The sequence below is a fragment of the Nomascus leucogenys genome, unplaced genomic scaffold (assembly GCF_006542625.1).
Source record: "Nomascus leucogenys isolate Asia unplaced genomic scaffold, Asia_NLE_v1 Super-Scaffold_361, whole genome shotgun sequence".
Lineage (NCBI taxonomy): Eukaryota > Metazoa > Chordata > Mammalia > Primates > Hylobatidae > Nomascus > Nomascus leucogenys.
Window position 1 is genome coordinate 788,536 of NW_022095772.1, and position 23,646 is coordinate 812,181.

Sequence of the window (23,646 nt, forward strand, 5' to 3'; positions counted from 1 at the left end):
GTGGTACTGACGAAGCCCCGCAAGCTCACCGAGATTAAGTGCCCCTGCCTAAGGTTACAAAGCCTCTTATCCTCAGGCCACCTCCAGTACAGCAAATTCAAGCCCTCCCGTCTAAACTTGGCGCCCTGAGTACCAAGGGTCACCTCGGCCTTTCAGGCTGAAGGAAGGGAGGCAGAGAGTCTCAGAGCAGGGTCTGAGCCCCACTCCGCACCCCACCCTCTGTCTGGTACAGCTAACCAAACGAAAGTGCCCGAAGCCATGACATCCCAGCCGGCGGCTCGCAGGCCCTCGCCCTCCGCACGTCACGGCCGCCGGGTGCAGTGCCCCCTAGGGGGCCCTGCGGACCACGAGGAAGCGCCAGGTCCTTCCCCCCCGCCGCCGCCGGCTCCCCTGGCACGCGCCCCGCCGCCCTCGGCAGCCGCAGCTCCGTGTCCCCTGAGGACCCGCCTCCCCACACCATGGGCACGCGCCTGCCGCTCGTCCCGCGCCAGCTCCGCCGCCCGCCCCAGTCCCCGAGCCCGCCGAGCCGCCTCCGTGTGCCCTGTCGCGCCAGCAGCGGCGGCGGCGGCGGCGGCCGGAAGGGCTTTCTTGGACAGCGGCGGCTGCAGGATGGCCAAGCCCGGAGCAGCTGCAGCCCCGGCGGCCAAACGCCCGCGGCGCGGGACTCGATCTTCAGGTGAGTGTCAGGTCTGGCCCTGGCCCAGGTCTCCAGCGGCTGCGGCCCCAACCCAGGGGCGGAGTGCCTGGGTCCGCCGTGGGGAGCGAGGCGCGGGGCTGCGAGTGTTTGGTGCCAACTCGTTAGGGGCGTCGGGCGGTGTGTCGGGAAACGCGGGCTTGGGGACTGCAGCTGGGCGCGCTGGCGGAGAACAGGGGATCCAGGACCCGATCGGACCCGCAGTGCTGGCGAGCGTGGGCATCCCCGATGGGCGCCGAGCGGCACGGACGGCACGCCCGGCTCCACGTGCGCAGCCGGCAGCCGGCTCTGATGCAGTCGCGCCGGGCGCGACCCAGACGGTAAAGGGGCGGTGCGGCTGGGGCGGAAACCGTGGGAGGGGGAGAGGAGTAGGAGGAGGGCGGGGCTGCGGCTCCGTGCGCCTGCTGGCCCGGGGTTCCGGGCGGGCATGCGGAGCTCCGGAAAGGCGGGCTCGGGCCCAGCACCGCCCGCGCGAAGCTCCCTGGTGTTGTGTGCCCCTCCCCGCGCACCGCCCCCTCCTGCGGGGCTGGGGTCTGTGGCTCAAGTCCGCTTTTCCCGGAACGGCAAAGGTGGAGCCAGGCCCCCGGGGCAGCCGCCGGGGGAGTCCGAGAGGTCTCATCGCTGGTTTCCAGCTCCGCTGCGCAGCGCGCACGGAGTCCCCGCGTAGCTGGGTTTGCAGGGCTCTCTGCGGGCCCAGAGCGAAATGGCAGCCCCGGACCGGGTCTTTCCCGTCCCGGTCCCCGCCCCCGAGCCCCAGCCTTCCCCGCCCTCGGCGAGAGGGGCGCCCAGGTCTCGGGCCTTGCAGGGCGACCCCTCGGGACAACCTAGAGGTGGCGAGAAAGCCCCTTCCGCCTGCCTCGGAACTGGGACTAGGAACGAGTTCCAGGATGCGGTTTCCTCAGCAAGCGGACCACCTCCTCCATTCACATCCTCTTCCCTTTCCTTCTAGCCTTCTTTCTTAGTCATTGCCTGCTTGCGTTTGTCTCTGCCTTTGCTTCCTCCCTCTGCTCTCCCATTTTCCTCCCCACTCCCCTTCTCCCCTGTCTCAGTAGTAGAATACGTTTCCTAGGCTCTTTATTATGTGGCGGATGATTTTAAGGGGCCATTTATTTAGTTTGCCTTGTTCTCTGTCTTCTTTTCCTTTTAGAAATGGAGTCTCTGTTGCTCAGGCTGGAGTTTAGTGGTGCCATCTCGGCTCACTGCAGTCTCCGCCTCCTGGGCTCAAGGGATCCTCCTGCCTTAGCCTCCAACTGGGACCACAGGTGTGCGCTACCATGCCCGGATAATTTTATTTTTGTAGAGACAGGGCCTCACTCTCTTACCCAGGCTGGTCTGGAACTCCTGGGCTCAAGCCATCGTCCCTTCCCCCAAAGCGCTGGGATTAATTACACGTCAGGTCATTCGGTTAATGCTGAGACTCATCTTACCGGTTAGAGTCTGAGGCCAGGATAGGCGGCAAAAAACACCCCCTTCCGTCATGCTGTTTTATTTTCTAGGTAACACTGATTATTACCTGAAACTTCCTTCTTTGCTCCTTTCTTGTCTGTCTCACCCACCAGGAATATGAGCTTCGTGAGAGACAGCTGTCTCTTCTGTGCTATATCCTAGGTCCTGGAGAGAGTGCGCAGCATGTAATAGGCACTTGTGAAATGGTTACAGAAGGAATGCATCAAGATTTGGGGTCATCTGTGGGTTTTATTCATACATATTCTTTTTTTTTTTTTTTTTTTTTGAGACGGAATCTCGCTCTGTCGCCCAGACTGGAGTGCAATGGCACGATCTTGGCTCACTGCAACCTCCGCCTCCCAGGCCTGGCTAATTTTTGTATTTTGAGTGGAGACAGGATGTTTCACCATGTTGGCCAGGCTGGTCTCGAACTCCTGACCTCAGGTGATCCGACTGCCTCGGCCTCCCAAAGTGTTGGGATTACAGGCATGACCCACCGCGCCTGGGCTATTCACGCATACTTTTAGGTTTAAAGCCATGACTGCCTTAGAGATGAGTAGAGAGGTTAGTAGGGGGCTTTAGGGCCTGCACTGGGTTCCCCAAACTCAATTCCTACAGGAAAATGGGAGGAGTAATAGTACCTACCTCAAGGGGTTATGGAAACAATTATGTGAGACAAAACATGCAAAATACATAGCCCAGGACTGTTACATACAAGAAAAGTCCCTCAACAAATGGTGGCTATTAATTTTTTTTTTTTTTTTGAGACGGAATCTCAGTCTGTCACCCAGGTTGGAGTGCAGTGGCACGATCTCGACTCACTGCAACCTCCACCTCCCGGGTTCAAGCGATTCTCCTGCCTCAGCCTCCTGAGTAGCTGGGATTACAGGCTCGCACCACCATGCCTGGCTTATTTTGTGTTTTTAGTAGAGACGGGGTTTCACCATGTTGGCTAGGCTGGTCTCAAACTCCTGACCTCGTGATCCACCTGCCTCGGCCTCCCAAAGTGCTGGGATTACAGGTGTGAGCCACCGCACCCAGCAATATTTTTACAACTCACTAAGCCAGGGGTCCACAGACTTTTTATATAATGGGCCAGATAGTAAATATTTTAGGTTTAGTGAACCTAGAGGCAAAATCAAAATTATTAGTAGGTACATTTATAACAAGAGAAAAGACAAATTTAGGCCAGGCACCATCGTTCATGCCTGTAATCTCAGCACTTTGAAAGGCCAAAGTGGGATGATCACATTCCCAGGAGTTCAAGACCAGCCTGGGCAACATAGTGAGACACCCATCTCTATAAAAATTTTTTAAAAATTAACTGGGCATGGTGCGTGCCTGTAGTCCCAGCTACTCAGAAGGCTGAGGCAGGAGGATCACTTGAGCCCAGGAGGTCAAGGCTGCAGTGAGCGGAGATTGCACTACTGCACTCCAGCCTGGGCAATGGAGTGAGAACTTTTTATTTTTTATTTTTGCAATTAAGTATTTTCAATTAAGGTATGTACATTTTTTAGACATATTGCTTTCGCACACTTAATAGATGGCAGTATAGGGTAAACGTAACTTTTTAATTTTTATTTTACTTTAGTTCTGGGAAACATGCCGAACGTGCAGGTTTGTTACATAGGTATACGTGCGCCATGGTGGTTTGCTGCACCCATCCACCCATCATCTAGGTTTTAAGCCCCATATGCATTAGGTATTTGTCCTAATGCTCTCCCTCCCCTTGCCCCCCACCCCTGACAGACCCCGGTGTGTGATGTTCCCCTCCCTGTGTCCATGTTTTCTCATTGGTCAACTCCCACTTATGAGTGAGAACATGTGGTATTTGATTTCTGTTCCTGTGTTAGTTTGCTGAGGATGATGGTTTCCAGCTTCTTCCATGTCCCTGCAGAGGACACGAACTCATCCTTTTTTATGGCTGCAATTTTATTTTTGTAGAGATGAAGTCTGTAGAGATGAAGCCTGTTGGCCAGGCTGGTCTCAAACTCCTGGGTTCAAGTGATCCTGCTGCCTCAGCCTCCCAAAGTGCTGAGATTACAGGCATGAGCCACCACACCTGGCTATATTGTACCTTTCAGTTGAGTTATGTGCATGGTTTACTAAAATTCTCTAGCCCCCGAGGATTGGAGCAAAGTGGGTGGGGGCATGAGTCAGCTAGAAGTCACCTGGAATAGACATCCAGAAGCCGAAGTGTCTTAGGTCAGAAAAGTTAAAGAATGAGCTCCTTCAAAAGCATAGTGACCTGTCGTTCCTGGTGATGGGACTAGATGACCATAATCCCTCAGCCTCCCAAGTAGCTGGGATTACAGGCAGGCACCACCACACCCAGCTAATTTTTGTATTTTTAGTAGAGACAGGGTTTCACCATGTTGGCCAGGCTAGTCTCGAACTCCTGACCTCAAGTGATCCACCCGCCTTGGCCTCCCAAATTGTTGGGATTACAGGCATGAGCCACTGCCCCTGGCCAGTAATAATACATTCTGTATAATAGTCACAGTAATGGTGAAAATAACAAAGCTGCTGCTGATGGCTTAGTTCTGAGTTTTAGCTACACGTGGCAACCTAGCTAGAGAGCTCACATTCCTTCCCACTGTCCTCAATCAAAGTGGAAGCTCACAAGGCCGTTTTTCTCCCCCAAGGACATGAAAATCTCTGATTAGAAACATTTATGCTACTTTTTGGATTTATTGAGCCTAATGACTCCTTTTTCTTTCTTGCTTTGTTTGTCACTGTAGGAATGAGTAACCTCAAAGAATGAAACATTACACATATAACAAGTTGTAGGGAGCATGAACATATTTTGTTTTATTAGCTTGGGTGGTAATAGCATTGAACGCCTTTACACACCTGTACAGGCACCCCTAAGATATTGTGAGTTCAGTTGCAGACCACTGCAATAAGGGGAATATCGCAGTAAAATGAGTCACACAAATTTTGTAGTTTCCCAGTGCATACAAAAGTTATGTTTAGACAATACTGTAGCCTATTAAGTATGCAATAGCATTTTGTCTAAAAAAAAAAACCATACATAAGGCCGGGCGTGGTGGCTCATGACTGTAATCCCAGCACTTTGGGAGGCTGAAGCGGGTGGATCACGAGGTCAGGAGTTCGAGACCAGCCTGGCCAACATAGTAAAACCCCGTCTCTACTAAAAATACAAAAATTAGCCAGGCATGGTGGTGTGCGCCTGTAGTCCCAGCTACTTGGGAGGCTGAGGCAGGAGAATCGCTTGAACCCAGGAGGTGGAGGTTGTGGGGAGGCAGAGGTTGTGGTGAGCCACTGCACTCCAGCCTGGGAAACAGAGCAAGACTGTCTCAAAAAAAAAAAAGAAAAAAAAACACCCAAAAAACATATCTATGTATATACCTTAATACTTTATTGCCGAGAAATGCCAGTGATTTGGTGGAGGATTGTGACTAGATGTTGACGGTAATTGACTGATCAGGGTGGTTGCTAAAGGTTAGGGTGGCTGTGGCAGTTTCTTAAAGTAAGACAATGAGGTTTGCTGCATTGATGGAACTCTTCCTTTTGTGGAAGATTTCTCTGTAGCACTGCTACAGAGAAAATGGTAACATTTTACCCACAGTAGGACTTCTTTCAAAATGAGCGTCAATCCTCTCAAACCCTGCAACTGCTTTACCAAGTACTTGATATCAACTACTGTAATCTTTTTTTTTTTTCTTTTGAGGTGGAGTCTTGCTCTGTCACCCAGGCTGGACTGCAGTGCTGCGATCTCAGCTCACTGCAACCTCCACCTCTCAGGTTCAAATGATTCTCATGCCTCAGCCTCCTGAGTAGCTGGGACTATAGGCACCCGCCACCATGCCAGGCTAATTTTTTTGTATTTTTAGTAGAGACGGGGGTTTCACCATATTGGCCAGGCTGGTCTCGAACTCCTGACCTCGTGATCCGCCCGCTTTGGCCTCCCAAATTGCTGGGATTACAGGTGTGAGCCACCACGCCTGGCCTAACTACTGTAATCTTATAAAGCCTTTGTTGTCATTTTATTTTATTTTATTTTATTATTTTATTTTATTTTATTTTTTGAGACAGAGTCTCACTCTTTCACCCAGGCTGGAGTGCAGTGGCACGATCTCCACTCACTGCAACCGCTGCCTCCCGGGTTCAATAAATTCTCCTGCTTCAGCCTCCCGAGTAGCTGGGATTATAGGCGTGCACCACCATGCCCTGCTAATTTTTGTATTTTTAGTAGAGACGGGGTTTCACTATGTTGGCCAGGCTGGTCTCCAACTCCTGACCTCGTGATCCGCCCACCTCGGCCTCCCAAAGTGCTGGGATTACAGGCATGAGCCATTGCGCCTGGCCTAATAAGGCTGTTTTCTTATCATTTGTGTGTCCACAGGAGTAGCACTTTTAAATTTCGTCAATAGCTTTTCCTTTGCATTCACAGCTTGGCTAACTGTTTGGCACAAGAGGCCTAGCTTTTGACCTGTCTTGGCTTTCAACACACCCTCCTCACTAAGTTTAATTATTTCTAGGTTTTTATTTAAAGTGAGAGACCTGCGACTCTTCACTTGAACACTTAGAGGCCATTGTAGTTACTAATTGTCCTAATTTTAATATTGTTGTTTCTCAGGGAATAAGGAAGCCAGAGGAGAGGGAGAGAGAAGGGGGAACAGCCAGCCCAGTGAAGCAGTCAGAACACACACCATCATGAACCATCGTGGCCACGGTTTGGCCAACACAATTACAACAGTAACATCAAAGCTCGTCAATCACACATCACCATAACAAACATACTAAAAATGAAAAAGTTTGAAATATTGCAAGAATTATCAAAATGTGACACAAAGTGAGCAGATGCCATTGGAAAAATGACTCCCATAGACTTAAAACACAAGTTGCCACAAACTTTCAATTTGTAGAAAAACACAATATCTGTAAATTGCAATAAAGCAAAGCACAAAAAATGATGTATGCCTGTATTTCTTTTTCTATCTACATCCACCCCCTAACTTTTTTTTTTTTGGTAGAGACCAGGTCTTGCTATCTTGCCCAGGCTGGCCTTGAACTCCTGAGTTCAAGTGATCCTCTCACCTCAGCCTCCCAAAGTGCTGGGATTGCAGGCATGAGCCACTGCACCCAGCCCCCATCCCCAACTATTTTAAAAGTCTGATTACTTTTTGACAATTGCCAACTTACTTATAGAAGTGTTCCTTTCAGCCCGGCGAGGTGGCTCACCCCTGTAATTCCAGCACTTTGGGAGGCCGAAGTGGGCGGATCACGAGGTCAAGAAATCGAGACCACCCTGGCCAACATGGTGAAATCCTGTCTCTGCTAAAAATACGAATATTAGGGGGACATGGTGGTGTGTGCCTGTAGTCCCAGCTACTTGGGAAACTGAGGCAGGAGAATTGCTTGAACCTGAGAGACAGAGGTTGCAGTGAGCTGAGATTGTGCCACTGCACTCCAGCCTAGCAACAGAGTGAGACTCCATCTCAAAAAAATAAAAAGAAGTGTTCCTTTCATCAACTATGAATGGATCAAGACTGTGAATGTTTCTGAGAAAATTATTGCTGTTAGTATGAATGTTTTTAGTGTTTAAGGGTAACTTTGGGGCACAGAAAAAAACAAACATGTACATTTATAAGAAAAAGGGGAAAGAGCCACTGTAGTATACCTGTTTTACAGATGAGGAAACTGAGTTAGAGACTATTGCCCACGCTAGTAAACGAAATGCCCAGTACCAGTCCTGGGCCGTATTTCCACTTAGTGCCTCAGAACTACCTGGACTCTGTTAAAAATGCCCATTTCTGGGCTCCACTGAGACACGTTGAATCAGACTTTCTGGGGTGAAACACCAGAACCATTATTTTTTTTTGAGGCAGAGTCTCGCTGGAGTGCAGTGGCGTGATGTTGGCTCACTGCAGCCTCTGCCTCCCGGGTTCAAGTGGTTCTCCTGCCTCAGCCTCCTGAGTAGCTGGGATTACAGGCATGCACCACCACACCTGGCTAATTTTTGTATTTTTACTAGAGATGGGGTTTCACCATGTTGGCAAGGATGGTCTCGAACTCCTGACCTCAAGTGATCCGTTTCACCTTGGCCTCCCGAAGTGCTGGGATTATAGGTGTGAGCCACTGCACCTGGCCTGGAACCTTTATTTTTACCAGACTCTCCAGTGATCCTTATACCATGAGCCGCTTGGGACCCACACTCCAGGGCTTTCCTGGACCCAGACAAAAATAAGAACCCGGTATATCCAAATTAACAGTCACGACAGGCTGGAAAGAGCGCGGCATGTGGGCCTCAGTCGCCCCTTATTGGATGGATGGATTTTAGTGCTTATTTATAAGGTGGTTTGTCAACTTTCCCATATGGTCACATTTATTCAGCACAATAATACAATTAATTCCCTGGGAATGAAGTAGCTTTATCCCAAGTGTTTCCAAACAAAACTAACTGAAATGTTCCCAGGTTATAGACAGTTGCCTGCACCCAGTCCATCTGTTCCAGTAGAAAGGCTGGTCCTGGCTGTGAGTCTGAGCAGCTCTCCCCTCTAAAGCCCCGCCTGGGCACTGCAGTGCCTCCAGTTCCATTTGTCAGCTGTGTCTCTCTGAAAACTGGGGGAAGCTTCCCGATGCCTTTCTGCTCTTGGCAATGTACTGTCGATGGCATTGGCTGGAACTTCTTCACCCTGCATTTTTGTTAGGTGCGGTGCAAGACCCTGTCAGAGACTGAAAACAAAATGTAAAGGTGGTCTTAGCACTGAAGCCTGGGGGCTGCTGTGGCTGAGCCTTTGGTCTATTGTGAGAGGGGGAAAAGCCAGCTCCCAGTGCTCATGTGCTGCTGAGAACATATCATAGGGTGGTGGTGAAGGTAGCCTCTGCAGTCGCTCCTCCCAGAAGGTTCCAGAAAGAGCTGAGCTCCTAACACTTTTTTTTTTTTTTGAGACGGAGTCTTGCTCTGTTGCCCAGGCTGGAGTGCAGTGGCACAATCTCAGCTCACTGCAACCTCTGCCTCCCAGGTTCAAGCGATTCTCCTGCCTCAGCCTCCCGAGTAGATGGGATTACAGGTGCCTGCCACCACACCCAGCTAATTTTTGTATTTCTGGTAGAGATGGGGTTTCACCATATTGGCCAGGGTGGTCTCAAACTCCTGACCTTGTGGTCCACCTGCCTCAGCCTCCCAAAGTGCTGGGATTACAGGTGTGAGCCACCATGCCTGGCCTTTTTTTTTTTTTTCTTTTCTTAAAAAGAAATTGAGTCTTGCTCTGCCACCAGGCTGGAGTGCAGTGGTGCAGTCATATCTTACTACAGCCTGAAACTCATGGGCTCAAGCAGTCCTCCAGCTTCAGCCTCCCAAGTATCTGGGACCACAGGCATGCGCCACCACGCCCAGCTAAATTTTTTATAGAGATGGGATCTTGTTATGTTACCCAGGCTGGCCTCAAACTCCTAGCCTCAAGCAGTCCTCCCGCCTTGGCCTCTCAAAGTGCTGGGACTACAGGTGTATGCCACCATGCCAGGCCTTCTACCACTTTTACCTAGGCCTGCTCACCCCAGGCTGGCACCTTCCTCAGAGGCGGGAGGTGAAGGTGGCTGTTGCTGGGCATTTAGCAGATACAGGTGCAGACTATATTGTGGATTCTCAGAGGACTGAGAAGCTCTCTGTCTCTCTCCCTAGGAGGCTTTGATAATGTTTTCAAAGTGGGTCTCCAGTGTTTCTGGAACTTTCCTCTCCTTCCCTTCCTTCCTTACCTAATTCCTTCTTTAAATTCCGGGACCTGGAATTTATCCTGGCTTGACACTCCTTGTCCAACAGCGAGCCCCCCGTCTTTACCCCGCTAATCGCCTGTCTTCACTTCCCTCTTCCCACTTTATTTGCTCTCCCCATGGACCCATACTCAGGGTTTTAGGAGGATGGCAGCGGAGTATGGTGGAGGAGAAGGATTATTTAAAGTAGAAACCCAAAGCTTTTATTATAGCAAACTTGGAAAATACAAGAGAAAAATTCACCCCTAGAAAATTATTGTAAACATCTAGTTTGTTTCCCTCTGCATATGTTAAAAACTGGATTGCTACATTTTACCTTGTGTTAGTGTCTTGATTTCATTGTTATGTCGCCTCCCCCCTCCACACTGTATACTTGGAGTGTGTCCTTCTGTGGTCTGATTATTTTCACTTGGAGGAACGAACTTTCTGAGAAAATGAGTTGTGTCAGTCCTTTCTACTCATTAACCAAGAAATCACAATGTTGTTTTTCTTTCTCAATGTAGAGAAGTCATTCAGAATTCAAAAGAAGTTCTAAGTTTATTGCAAGAAAAAAACCCTGCCTTCAAGCCGGTTCTTGCAATTATCCAGGTAAGCCAAGAGCAACATTCAGTCCTACTCTTTTAGGATGCCTTTCAATTTAGAAAACGATTGTATACAAAAGAGCAGCTGCATTTCTTGCCAAAGAGGAGAGGGCTCAGTTGGCAATGCTGTTTTCTTTGGTCTTTTGCTTCTTTGGGGTCACGGGTGAAGTACTGCCCTGCTTAAATGTGTCTTCTTTCGTGAATTCTCCTCTCTGAGGTATGGGTAGCTTTCAGAGGTCTGGGATGTAGGCACTTACATGCATTGCATTACACAGGATATATCATGGTCCATGTGTGCTCACAAATGCTTACCAAATGTGATTTGAAGATGCTGGGGAAAAAAGTGGCATTTTTTCAATAGATACAGATGCTAGATGAAACATGGATATTTGGTAATCTTTTTACTCTATCTTTTAAAACCTGCTGTAAACTTAATGGGACAAAAGTCATTACCCCATCAGAAGGGCTTTGCATTCCACATACTTCTTTTGGCTGCAGCCTCTGGTTCTGAGCCACAGTTGGCCCCAGTTGCCATCCTGCTTAGCATACTTGTGTGATGGCAGGTGCAGAGAAATAATGAGGTGAGCCAAGCCTGGAAGTAAACACAGCCCGACAGTTGGGCTGCTACCGCAGGGCTTGGCATGCACTTATCGTATCAAACTAGCAGCCTGTGGTTCCATTGTGCTGCTTATTTCAGGATTACAGAGCTGTGCTCAAGTTACTTACATTCTTTGGGATCTGTAGCCACATCTCATTACAAACATAGGCAAGTTAGAACAATAGAAAGAAAATTAGATTAGGGCTCGGGCCTCCTGGGAATCTGCTGACTCCCTGGCTTTCCATCTAAAGGCAAACCATTTCAACTCCTACCTTTGGTGTCCCCATTTTTTGGCTTCTTGTTGTGATGGGGTCTTGCTCTGTTGCCTGCACTGGAGTGCAGTGGCATGATCTTGGCTCACCGCAGCTCTGACCTCCTGGGCTCGCACGATCCTCCCACATCAGCCTCCTGAGTAGGTAGGACTGCAGGCATGCACCATCATGCCCGGCTAATTTTTGTATTTTTTGTAGAGATGGGGTTTCATCATGTTGCTCAGGCTGGTCTCGAACTCCTGGGCTCAAGCAATCCACCACCTCAGCCTTCCAAAGTGCTGGGATTACAGGCATGAGCCACTGTGCCCAGTCGGTGTCCTCATTTTTAGAGAGGAAAGCTGGCTAAGTTACTATCTATGTCTTCTAATAGGAGGGATATTATTTTCCTTAAAAAAGTGACATAATTTGAAGGCCTGAGGAATTACTCTGTTAAATACTGGCCCCGAGTCCCTTTTTATAAGCAGCAAGATTGTTTTTCTGCACCTTCCATATTATCTTTGTAATTAGATCATCTGTAATCACAAAATTCATCTCTGGATTACCTTTTGTACCTTTTCAAGCTATTTTTATGTTGTTATGTTGTTTTTACTCTCCTAAGGCAGGTGACGACAACTTGATGCAGGAAATCAACCAGAATTTGGCTGAGGAGGTGAGGACTTGCTTTTAAAAAATTCATTATAACTTTTAACAATAGTAACAATAGATTCTCTTATAGTGACGAATAACCTTGTGCTCCTTTTTCAGGCTGGTCTGAACATCACTCACATTTGCCTTCCTCCAGATAGCAGTGAAGCTGAGGGAATAATGGCAGAGCTCTAAACTCTTGCTTCTTCTTTCCTCTTGAGACTTAATAGGCCCATTGGAGTCTCTAAGTGATGGCTGGGACAGATCTAACCTTTGCTTGTGGCTGAATGTTAGAGGGGAGAGTTCACTTCTTTTCTCTAGGGTAAATGCTTCATGATATCCTTGTTCCTTGTCATTTGTATGTTTCTACCAAAGACTTGAGCTGCGACTTGTTGAGTTCGGTTGTGTTTCTTCAGCTGCGGTGGCAACATCATCTAGTGGAAATTGTCAGGCTGAGGTGAGGAAACTGGACCTTGGGCCACATATCGCTGTGCCAGGGCCCAGCCCTTCTGTGGTTAGATTTTCTTCCTACTGGCTTCATGTGATAGAAAACCTCAAATAATGGAATCTTAAATAACATACAAGTTTATTTCTCTCTCTCTCTTTTTTTTTTTTTTTTTTGAGATGGAGTTTCACTTTTGTTGCCCAGGCTGGAGTACAGTGGTGCCATCTCGGCTCACTGCGACCTCCACCTCCCAGGTTCAAGCAATTCTCCTGCCTCAGCCTCCTGAGTAGCTGGGATTACAGGTGCGTGCCACCATGCCCTGCTAATTTTTGTATTTTTAGTAGAGACAGGGTTTCACCATTTTGGCCAGGCTGGTCTTGAACTCCTGACCTCAAGTGATCCACCTGCCTAGGCCTCCCAAAGTACTTGGATTACAGGTGTGAGCTACCGTGCCCGGCCTAGAAGTGTATTTTTCTGGAACATGAATAAAGTTTGAAAGTAGGCAGTCCCTGGTTGGTGACATCACCAAGTCATAGGAGCTCAGGCTCCTGTCCCTCTGCTCTGCCGCCTTTGTAGTTAGGTCAACAAGCACTTTGTTCTGATTGATCAATTAGGCCCAGCAGGTCTGCTAGTCATTTGTGAGACAAAAAATGGGAATTTGTAGAGTTTGTATCTGGTCTTGTACTATGTAAACAAGGGGGCATTGGTGAGTCTTATTTGAGTCCTATGGGGAAGGGAAGTTCTTTGCAGTACACAGAGGGTGTAGGGATTTGTTAATCTTCCCTCTTTTCCAGGATCACAGGGCTCAGGTAAAGTTCATTGTCACCAAGAAGAAAAAGGAAGGACAAAGACAGGCCCCTGCTGTCTTTAAAGACATTTCCTGAAAGTCACAGTTCTACATCCGTTCGGTTGTTCCCTACCTAGTTGCCTGGCCAACTGCAAGGGAGGCTGGGAAGTGTAGTTTTTATACTAGGAAGCCTTAGATCATTTATTAGCAAGCTAAAAATCAAGAGTTTATTACTAAGAAGAGAAAGGAAACTATATATTGGGCGATAAGTGTTTGCCACACTTGCCATTGTAGCAGGGTACAAATACGAAGTGTTAAATATGTAACAAATACCTGTGATACCAGCAGTGACAGCATGCAAAGGAAGTTGTTGTTCATTTGCAGGATACCCACTGTCTGCAACAGAATTTGCTTTTCTTTCTTTCTTGTTTTTTGTTTTTTGTTTTTTCAGATGGAGTCTCGCTCTGTCAGGCTGGAGTGCAGTGGTGCGATCTTGGCTCACTGCAACCTCTACTTCCCGGGTTCAAGTCATTCTCCTGCCTCAGCCTCCCAAGTAGCTGGGATTACAGGCACCTGCCACCATGCCTGGCTAATTTTTTGTATTTTTAGTAGAGACGGGGTTTCATCATGTTGACCAGGCTGGTCTCGAACTCCTGACCTCAGGTGATGGCCTGCCTCTGCCTCCCAAAGTGCTGGGATTACAGGTGTGAGCCACCGCACCCAGCTGGAATTTGCTTTTCTTTAGGTTGCTTTGCCACTGGTTTTTTTTTTTTTTTTTTTTTTGAGACGGTGTCTCACTCTGTCACCCAGGCTGGAGTACAATGGCGCAGTCTCCACTCACTGCAACTTCCACCTCCCACGTTCAAGTGATTCTCCCCACTCAGCCTCCCAAGTAGCTGGGATTACAGGCACCCGCCGTTATGCCCAGCTAATTTTTGCATTTTTGAGGGGCAGGGTTTCACCATGTTGGCCAGGCTGTTCTTGAACTCCTGACCTCAGGTGATCTGCCCTCCCTGGCCTCCCAAAGCGCTGGGATTACAGGCATGAGCCACCTCACCTGGCCTTGCCACTGGTATTAATAGCCCTTGATTTTCGTTGTTGTTGTTTATAATTGACACATAATAATTGTGCATGTGTGTGGGGTACAGTGTGGTGTTTCAGTACTTGCATATGTTGTGTAATAATCAAATCAGGTTAGTTACATTCATCACCTAGAAAGTTTATCATTTCTTTGTGGTGATAGCTTTCAAGATCTTTTCTAGCTGTCTCAAAATATACAATACATTGTCATTAGGTATAGTCACCCTACTATGTAAGAGAACACTGGAATTTATTCGTCCTATCTAAGTGTAACTTTGTACCTACCGATGGAGCAACCTCTCCCCATTTCCCCTCCCTCATCCCTCTCCAGCCTCTGGTAACCACCATTCTATTCTCTATTTCTATGAGATCAACTTTCCTAGATTGCTCATGTAAGTGACATCCTATGGTATTTGCCTTTCTTCACCTGGCTTATTTCACTTCATGTTATGTCCTCCAGGTTCATCCATGTTGCCACAAATGACAGGATTTCGTTCCTTTTTATGATTGAATGATACTCCATTGTGTATACAAACCACACTTTCTTTATCTTCCATTAATGGGCACTTGGATTGGTTCCATCTCTTGGCTACTGTGAATAGTGCTGCAATAAACACGGGAATGCAGACGGCTTCTCAGCATAGCGGTTTCAGTTCCCGTGCATATATACCTAGTGGTGGGAATGGCTGGGTCATATGGTAGTTGCTTTTGTAATTTTGTGAGAAATCTTCATACTGTTTTCTCTAATGGCTGTATTAATCTGCATTCCCACCAACACTGTATAAGAGCTCCCCTTTCCACATATCCTCGCCAGCATTTGTTATTGTCATTTTTGATAATAGCCATTCTAGCTTGATATCTCATTGTGGTTTTGATTTGCATTTCCCTGATAATTAATGATGTTGAGTGTTTTGTCATATACCTGCAGGCCATTTGTATGTCCTTTGGGAGATGTCTGTTCACATCTTTTGCCCATTTTTTATTTGAATTATTTGTTTTTTTGTTATTAAGTTATTTGTGTTCCTTATATATTCTGGATGTTAACCCCTTGTCAGACGCATAGTTTGCAAATATTTTCTCCCATTCTGTAGGTTGTCTCTGCTTTGTTGATTGTTTGCTTTGCTATGAAGAATGTTTTTAGTTTGATATAATCCCACTTGTGTATTTTTGCTTTTGTTGCCTATTTTGTTGAGGTCCTATCCAATAAAACCTTGCCCAGACCAATGTCATGAAGCATTTCCCATATGTTTTCTTCTATTAGTTTTATGGTTTGAGACCTTATATTTAAGTCTTTAATTCCTTTTGAGTTGATTTTTATAGAAGTGAGCGATGAGGGCCTAGTTTCATTCTTCTGCGTGTGGGTATCCAGTTTTCCCAGTGCTATTTGTTGAAGAGGCTCTCTTTCCACAATGTGTGTTCTTAGTACCTTTGCCTTGACTTATTTTTTGATAAGGAATCATTTATTCCGTATTTTTCTTTGGGAAAATTCTAATAGAGTGAATTTGTATGGTGTTATATTGAAAAAGAGTAAGTACCTTAATTTATTAATTAAGATTTATGTTGGCATTTGTTGCTTCTACCAAATGCTTGGTACAGGTGACAGTAGTTTCCTCACTTCATTCTGGTCTCTGCTTGGACATCATGGCCTCTGACCACCCCTCCACCCATCACTCTGTTAGCCTTTTACCCCACTGAACCTTTATTTTTCTGCATGTCATTTATTCTTTCCAGTGATTTTATTATTATTATTATAATTTGGAAGGGAGAAACTTCCCTCCTCCACTAGAGTATAAGATCCACGAGGACAGTTTTTTTTTATAGCTGTATTTCCTTTACTTAGAAGTGATACAGAGTAGGTGCTCAAACCATTTGTTGAATGAATGAAAGAATGCTGCATGAATGAAACAAAGCTTTCTTTCTGATTTTGTACCTCAAATGGTTTCCCCTGCCACTGCACAGGTAGTGATTTTTGCTAGGCAATGAAACAAAAATGGTAAATCAACCCTTCCTCAGAGCCTCTGAGTGAGATCTATATGCAAAGATAAGTATCTTCTAACTTATGAGCAAATATTTTTGTTAAGTGATATGAATCAGGATCTTATCTCCTGGCATAAAATAGAGAGGACAAAGCATTGCTTATTTAGAGACACACCCAGACATTCATTAGCTTCCCAAAGTGTAGCTTGGTCTTTTTCCTGAATAGTGAATTATTTGTGTTTCCCATAAAAGGAGCTGGGCATGCTAAGAATGTTTCTAGCATAAGCCTTTGGAAAGGCTTCTTATGTGTCACTGAGGTCCAGATAACCCGAGGGCCTCTGTGACTGCTTGGACGTCATGATTAGTGAGCTGTGTTGAACACATTGTGTTTGAAATGCACAGGCTTAGCTGGGCCAGGTTGGAATGCTTCAGATTCATGCTTCCTGTCCTTCCTGAAAACTGGCAGTGTTTGGCTTAAAGTATGTTTGTTGACAGAGAAGTGTCCTTTGTCTATCTAAACCTTAATAGCTGTTGAGCTTTGGTTTTGTACTGTTTTGTCTTTTTCTGGCACAGAGTAGAGCCATAGAAAGGCAGAGAAGTCACTAAATATTCAGCCAAGCCTTTTAATTTTTTTTGAGCCTTGTACACATGATGAAAAGAAAAAAAATAGGCTTTTTATTATGCTTTACACCAAGTCTTCAGCAAGGAGCAAAACAACAACAAACTATAACAGATGCATTTTCATGAATCCACTTTTTATATAAAGCGTCCTTTGTTGGGTCTCATTTTCACAAAACTAATTTCTATTTTGTTTTTTTGTTTTCTCTTTAGATTATAGATGAAATCTTAAAGATTAATGAAGATACCAGAGTACATGGCCTTGCCCTTCAGATATCTGAGAACTTGTTTAGCAATGAAGTCCTCAATGCCTTGAAACCAGAAAAAGATGTGGATGGGTAAGAAAATAAAATCAAATAATCAACCTTTATGGCTAAATCACTTTTTCTATTGTGCCTGCTTTTATTTTTCTAAATTTCTTCTATTTATTTCAACTGTGTCAGTAATTAGATGAAAAAAAGTCATTTTAAATATTTCAGGAGTCTGTAGGTTTTTTTTTTTTTTTTTTTTTTTTTTGAGATGGAGTCTCACTCTGTTGCTCAGGCTAGAGTGCAGTGGCGTGATCTTGGCTCACCACAACCTCCACCTCCTGGGTTCAAGCGATTCTCCTGCCTCAGCCTCCTGAGTAGCTGGGATTACAGGCATGTGCCACCACGCCTGGCTAATTTTTGTATTTTTAGTAGAGATGGGGTTTCACGATGTTGGCCAGGATGGTGTCGATCTCCTGACCTCCTGATCCACCCGCCTCAGCCTCCCAAAATGCTGGGATTACAGGCGTGAGCCACCATGCCTGGCCATCTGTAGCCTTTTAAAATTCTGCATGCAAAAGTTACATATTTTGGAAAATAGAGTAGCCCTTTTATAGTGCTTCAGTGCCATATGATCTTACACCATCAGATTAATTTAATAAGTTCCAGTCTGACTTATACAATCTTGAGCCAGCTCTATTCTTCTAATAGTTTTTTCCTTGGTAATTCTACCAGACCAGAGAAAAAAACTTAGAAACCTGATTCCCCAGCAGTACCATATTCTGTCTTAGTCCCAGGCCGGTTGAGAAAAGCAAAATAAATACTTTTCTTAATAACACAAGGTTTTATTTGAAATTTGGAGGGGAACATCATAACTATTGGGTGCTGTAATGTTGGGCTGTGGTTCATGTCATGGAGTGACATAAGCTTCGTAGAACCAAGGATACTGGCCATCTCCAGTGGGGGATAAGCATGCTTCCTGGGGATTAAAACCCCATTTTCCTCCATTGAAATATAGGAAGTGTTTCTTACTGTGGCCAAAAAAAACACAATATGTTTACGGTTATAGGTTTAAGCAGATTTATAAAGTTAGATTCCAGATCTGGTAGGCCCTGCAGGGGCTGGATGGGGAGGCTGCCACCTTCCTGAGACACCCAGGAATCTTCCATTCTAGCCATAGACCCAAACACAGACTGAAAAGGTGTCATGAACACCTCCAGTCCTGGCCGGGCACAGTGGCTTGCACCTGTAATCCTAGCACTTTGGGAGGCCAAGGGAGGAGGATCACTTGATCTCAGGAGGTCAAGATCAGCCTGGACAACATAGTGAGACCTCGTCTCTATTTTTTTTTTTTGAGACAGGGTCTCGCTCTGTCGCCCAGGCTGGAGTGCAGTGACACGATCTCGGCTCACTGCAACCTCTGCCTCCAGGGTTCACACCATTCTCCTGCCTCAGCCTCCCAAGTAGCTGGGACTACAGGTGCCCACCACCACACCTGGCTAATTTTTTGTACTTTTAGTAGAGACGGAGTTTCACCGTGTTAGCCAGGATGGTCTCGATCTCCTGACCTCGTGATCCGCTTGCCTCAGCCTCCGAAAGTGCTGGGATTACAGGAGTGATCCACCGCGCCCGGCCCCTTGTCTCTATTTTTAAGTAAATAATTAAACAGTTTTTTAAAAAACAACAACAATCTCCAGTCCTGTCGTAGACTAACTTTGAAAGGAAAAGAAGCACTAATCAATGAGAAAACTTTCAGAACTTGAAGGGCCTAGGGCATAGTTTCAAGTCTTTCATAAAAGGAGAGGAATTCATGCTGAGGCCCAGCCAGGAAAAACCAACCAAACAACAACAACAGAGAGTAAAAGGAGAAATTATGAAAATGGTTCTAAATGTCTCCATTCTGTTACTAACTGGGATTGACGTGCTCAGTTTAGGCTAGATAGCTGTGGAATGTTTTGTCCTAGATTTGAACAGGGAAAGGCACAGGACCCTTCAGAATTGTGCGGTCACTCATTTTTTCCACTGCCCCCCACCCCGACTTCTCAAGGAGATAAATATTAAGGTCATGTTGAAATCAGACCTGTGACCTGTGCCTCAATCCCAGGTCTTACTGGGTCACTCCAGATTTATAGGATTGGTTCTGGGTTTTGAATGGACTGCAGGACCATGCTCCTGTGTGACCCTGGGGATGCTAGTCCATGGGGGTCCATTGAAAGGGGCTCCCTGGAGTTGCGAAGTGAAGCCCTGTATGGCCTTAGGCTGTGTCCTGGTATACTGGCAGAACCAGAACACCCAAGGTCAGGGCCAGGGTGGAGTTTCCTAAGGTACTGCCTTAGAAAATGAATGGCCTTTATTGCCTGCTTTCTCTTTGTGGGTTTTGGTTTTTTGTTTTTTGAGACAAAGTCTCGCTCTGTTGCCGAGGCTGGAGTGCAGTGGCATGATCTCAGCTCGCTGCAACCTCTGCCTCCCAGGTTCAAGCGATCCTCCTGCCTCAGCCCCCTAGTAGCTGGGATTACAGGCATGTGCCATCATGCCCAGCTACTTTTTGTATTTTTAGTGGAGTCGAGGTTTCGCCATGTTGGCCAGGCTAGTCTCGAACTCCTGACCTCATGTGATCCACCTGCCTCAGCCTCCCAAAGTGCTGGGATTACAGGCGTGAGCCACCATGCCTGGCCCTCTTTAATTCATTTTTATGTATTCTATCTATCAAACATTGAGTTGGATGTTATTTGGGGTTAATATATGTACATTACATGTGAGTGATTTTTTTGGCTGGGCTTTGACTTAACCTACTCCTTTATTTTCTGATTCAGAGTAACAGACATAAACCTGGGGAAGTTGGTGGGAGGGGATGCCCATGAATGTTTTGTTTCACCTGTTGCCAAAGCTGTAATTGAACTTCTTGAAAAATCAGGTAGGATGCTCCTTGAGAAATGCTGCTGATTTCTATTTATTGGTATTTACATTATTTTTAATAAGGATTTGCTTGGGGAAGAATTAAAAATTTTTTTATTATTATTATGATATCCTTTTAGGATGTTTCTAGAAGATTCTAACTGAACATAGAAGTGATATTTCACATTGCCTTTTTTTATTTTTCTCATCTTTTGGGAGATACAAATGAATACCTAGAAACTTTTTCTAGTAAGACCATCTTATAAATTAAAAGAGAAATTAGTAGAGATAAATGATTAGCCCTGTTTTAAACATGCTCAGTTTCTCTCACGAAACAGTCAAAGTAACCACAGTAAAATATATTTCCAGTTTCAGCTTACTAAATCTGTCAATATGTAGCCTTAGATAAGACTTATATTGAAGACTTAAGTGAGGCCAGGCACAGTGGCTCATGCCTATAATCTCAGTGCTAGGTGAGGCTAAGGCCAGAGGATCACTTCAGGCCAGGAGTTCGAGACAAGCCTGGGCAAACATACTGAGACCTTGTCTCTACAAAAAAAATTTAAAAACTATCTGGGTATGGTGGTGTGCACGTGTAGTCCCAGCTATGCTGGAGGCTCAGTCGGGAAGATCGCTTGAGCCCAGGAGTTTGAGGTTATAGTGAGCTGTGATTGCACCACTGCACTGTAGCCTGGGCAATATAGCAAGACCCTGCCTCAAAAAAAAAGATGATGATGATGATGATGAAGAAGAAGAAGAAGAAGAGGAAGAAGAGGAAGAGGAAGAGAGAAGAGAGAAGAAAAGAAAGAAGAAAGAAGGAAGAAGCCATTAGATGTAGTTTACGGCACAGGAACCTAGGTTGGGATTTATTGGTGAGCAGCTTGCTTTTCAGTAGTCAGGACTTAATTTCCATTGTTGTCCCCTTGACTTGACATTTTTATGTCAGTGTAATAGAAATGAATATTTTCTCTTTCTTCATTATTAAATTTAATGAGTAAATTACTACCAAGTATTTATATATTTAAGGGCTTTCTGAGAATATAAAGATTCAAATAATTGGGCCGGCACAGTAGCTCACACCTGTAATCCCAGCACTTTGTGGAGCCAAGGTGGGAGGATTGCTTGAGCCCAGGAGTTTGAGACCAGCTTGGGGAACATAGGGAGACTCCATCTCTACCAAAAAAAATTTTTTTTAAATTAGCCAGGTGTAGTGACATGTGCCTGTAGTCCCGGGTACTCGGGAGGCTGAGGTAGGAGAATCGCTGGAGCCTGGGAGATCAAGGCTTCAGTGAACTGTGATCACACCACAGCACTCCATCCTGGGCAATAAGCAAGATCCTATCTGAAAAAAAAAAAAGGAGAAGAAAAAATTCAACTAACTAAATATTTTTCTCTACTCCAATTTGAATAGAAATGAAGCAAATGCCCCTCCCTACCCCTGAACATCCAACAATCAAAGAAAAATTTCAAAAATATATGGCAAAGTTTTATTAAAAGGTTAACATTCAGGATATATATGCTTTTTGGACAGTAATATTAAGTTCAAATCTATGAAATAATCCATATATACAGTGCTTTTTCATTACATGGATTATCAAGATGAAGATTCTGAGCCACTTCATTAGAAAGTACTCAAAGAAAAGAGTAAATTAGGCTGGTTAATTATAGTTACATATTGTGGAAAGAAATTCAGCAACAGGAATTGGAACCAAAAGGGTTTGAATAGAGAACTTTTGTTGATTATAACACCCCACTCCTAGTTCATAGTCATTGTAGGTTGGTGCTGAGAAAGATCAAGTTTTAAAAGGGTTTTTTTTTTGTTGTTGAGACATTCTTGTTCTGTTGCCCAGGCTGGAGTGCAGTGGCGTGATCTTGGCTCACTGCAACCTCTGCCTCCCAGGTTCAAGTGATTTTCCTGCCTCAGCCTTCCAAGTAGCTGGGATTACAGGCATGTGCCATGACGCCTGGCTAATTTTCTATATTTTAAGTGGAGACGGGGTTTTACCATGTTGGCCAGGCTGATCTTGAACTCCTGACCTGAAGTGATCTGCCTGCCTCGGCCTCCCAAAGTGCTGGAATTACAGGCGTGAGCTACCACACCCAGCCTAAAAGGGTCTTTTTTTCTTAAGATAAAGTTCTTAAAGGAAAGATCTGAAGTTTTGAATATAATATTGAATTTTCATTTGGTTAGTAGGTGTCAACCTAGATGGAAAGAAGATTTTGGTAGTGGGGGCCCATGGGTCTTTGGAAGCTGCTTTACAATGCCTGTTCCAGAGAAAAGGGTCCATGACAATGAGCATCCAGTGGAAAACACGCCAGCTTCAAAGCAAGGTAAATTTCATGTTGGAAACATACATCTTGAAGGCTTATGTTAGAACAGAAGAAAGTCTAGAAATTTATAAGCTAAGCACTTAATTCAAGAAATTAGAGGAAGAAAATTGAATAGACCCATATCCATTAAAGACATTGAATCAGTCTACTCACCAAACAAACAAACAAGAAAAGGCAACAGGTGGTTTTACAAATGAGCTCTATCAAACAATGAACAGATCATTCTAATACAATCCTTTTCTCCAGCAAATGGAAAAAGAAGGAACCTGGCCTAACAGACTTTATGAGTGCCAAAACCAAACAAGGACAAGATGCTAAAGGAAAATTAACAGGCCAGTTTCAGCTATGAATATAAATGAAATAATCATGAGCGAAATCTGAGAACACAAAATACAGCAGGAAGTAGGGTTTATTTTTGGATTTCCAGGTGATTGAACATGAGAAAATCTATCACTGTAATTCACCACATTATGATTAAAAACTAAATTCTCACCATAGTAAGTGCAGAACAGTCATTTGGTAAATCTAGTATCCATTATGACCCTTTGAAAGTAATTATAATTTTGATGAAAATTATTAAGAAGACCTATATAAAAGCAGAGGTATCATCTTCACGGAGAAGATGCAATATCTTAAAGATATTAATTGTCTGCAAATTATAAGTTCCTGACATATTTTTTGTAGAATTTGACAATCTGATTCTGAAATCCAAATGGAAGCATAAAGGACAAAGACAGTCAAGACAATTTTGTGGAAAAACTAGGTGGGAGACATTCCCTCCACATAGTGTGAATTATTATGCACTTACAGTAATTAGGATAATATGGTAGACAAACAGACAATCGGAACAGAAGAAAGTGGAAATTTATGCATATATGGAAGCTTGAGAGCAGGTACTGCAGATCAATGGGGAAAAGATTAACTATTAAAGGCCTGGTGTGGTGGCTCACACCTGTAATCCCAGAACTTTGGGAGGCTGAAGCAGGCAAATCACTTGAGCTCAGGAGTTTCAGACCAGCCTGACCAATATGGTGAAACACCGTCTCTCCTAAAAATACAAAAAAATTAGCCGGGCGTGTTGGCACAAGCCTGTAATCCCAGCTACTCAGGAAGCTGAGGCAGGAGAATCTCTTGAACCTGGGAGGCAGGGGTTGCAGTGAGCTGCAGTCGTGCCACTGCACTCCAGCCTGGGCGACAGAGTGAGACTCCGTCTCAAAAAAAAAAAAAAAAAAAACAAAACTAAAACATTAACTATTAAAAATGATGCTGACTTAACTAGTTATGTATGTGAGTCTAGCATGTGATTACTA

The 23,646-nt window shown here is 45.2% G+C and overlaps 1 protein-coding gene across 2 annotated transcripts; it reads left to right on the forward strand.

The window, feature by feature from the left end:
- The first annotated feature begins 353 nt into the window (after positions 1-353).
- Positions 354-23,294, forward strand: LOC115833631 (monofunctional C1-tetrahydrofolate synthase, mitochondrial-like). Of its 2 annotated transcripts, none has more exons than XM_030808339.1 (7): positions 354-676; positions 10,384-10,468; positions 11,930-11,980; positions 12,076-12,138; positions 17,076-17,200; positions 19,924-20,024; positions 22,197-23,294. In XM_030808339.1, the coding sequence occupies exons 1-7, from the start codon at positions 459-461 to the stop codon at positions 22,418-22,420; spliced, it is 867 nt and encodes a 288-aa protein (XP_030664199.1). In that variant the 5' UTR covers positions 354-458; the 3' UTR covers positions 22,421-23,294. The 2 variants fall into 2 exon arrangements, with proteins under 2 accessions (XP_030664199.1, XP_030664200.1); XM_030808340.1 differs by having other exon boundaries at positions 22,200-23,294.
- The last annotated feature ends 352 nt before the right edge of the window (positions 23,295-23,646 follow it).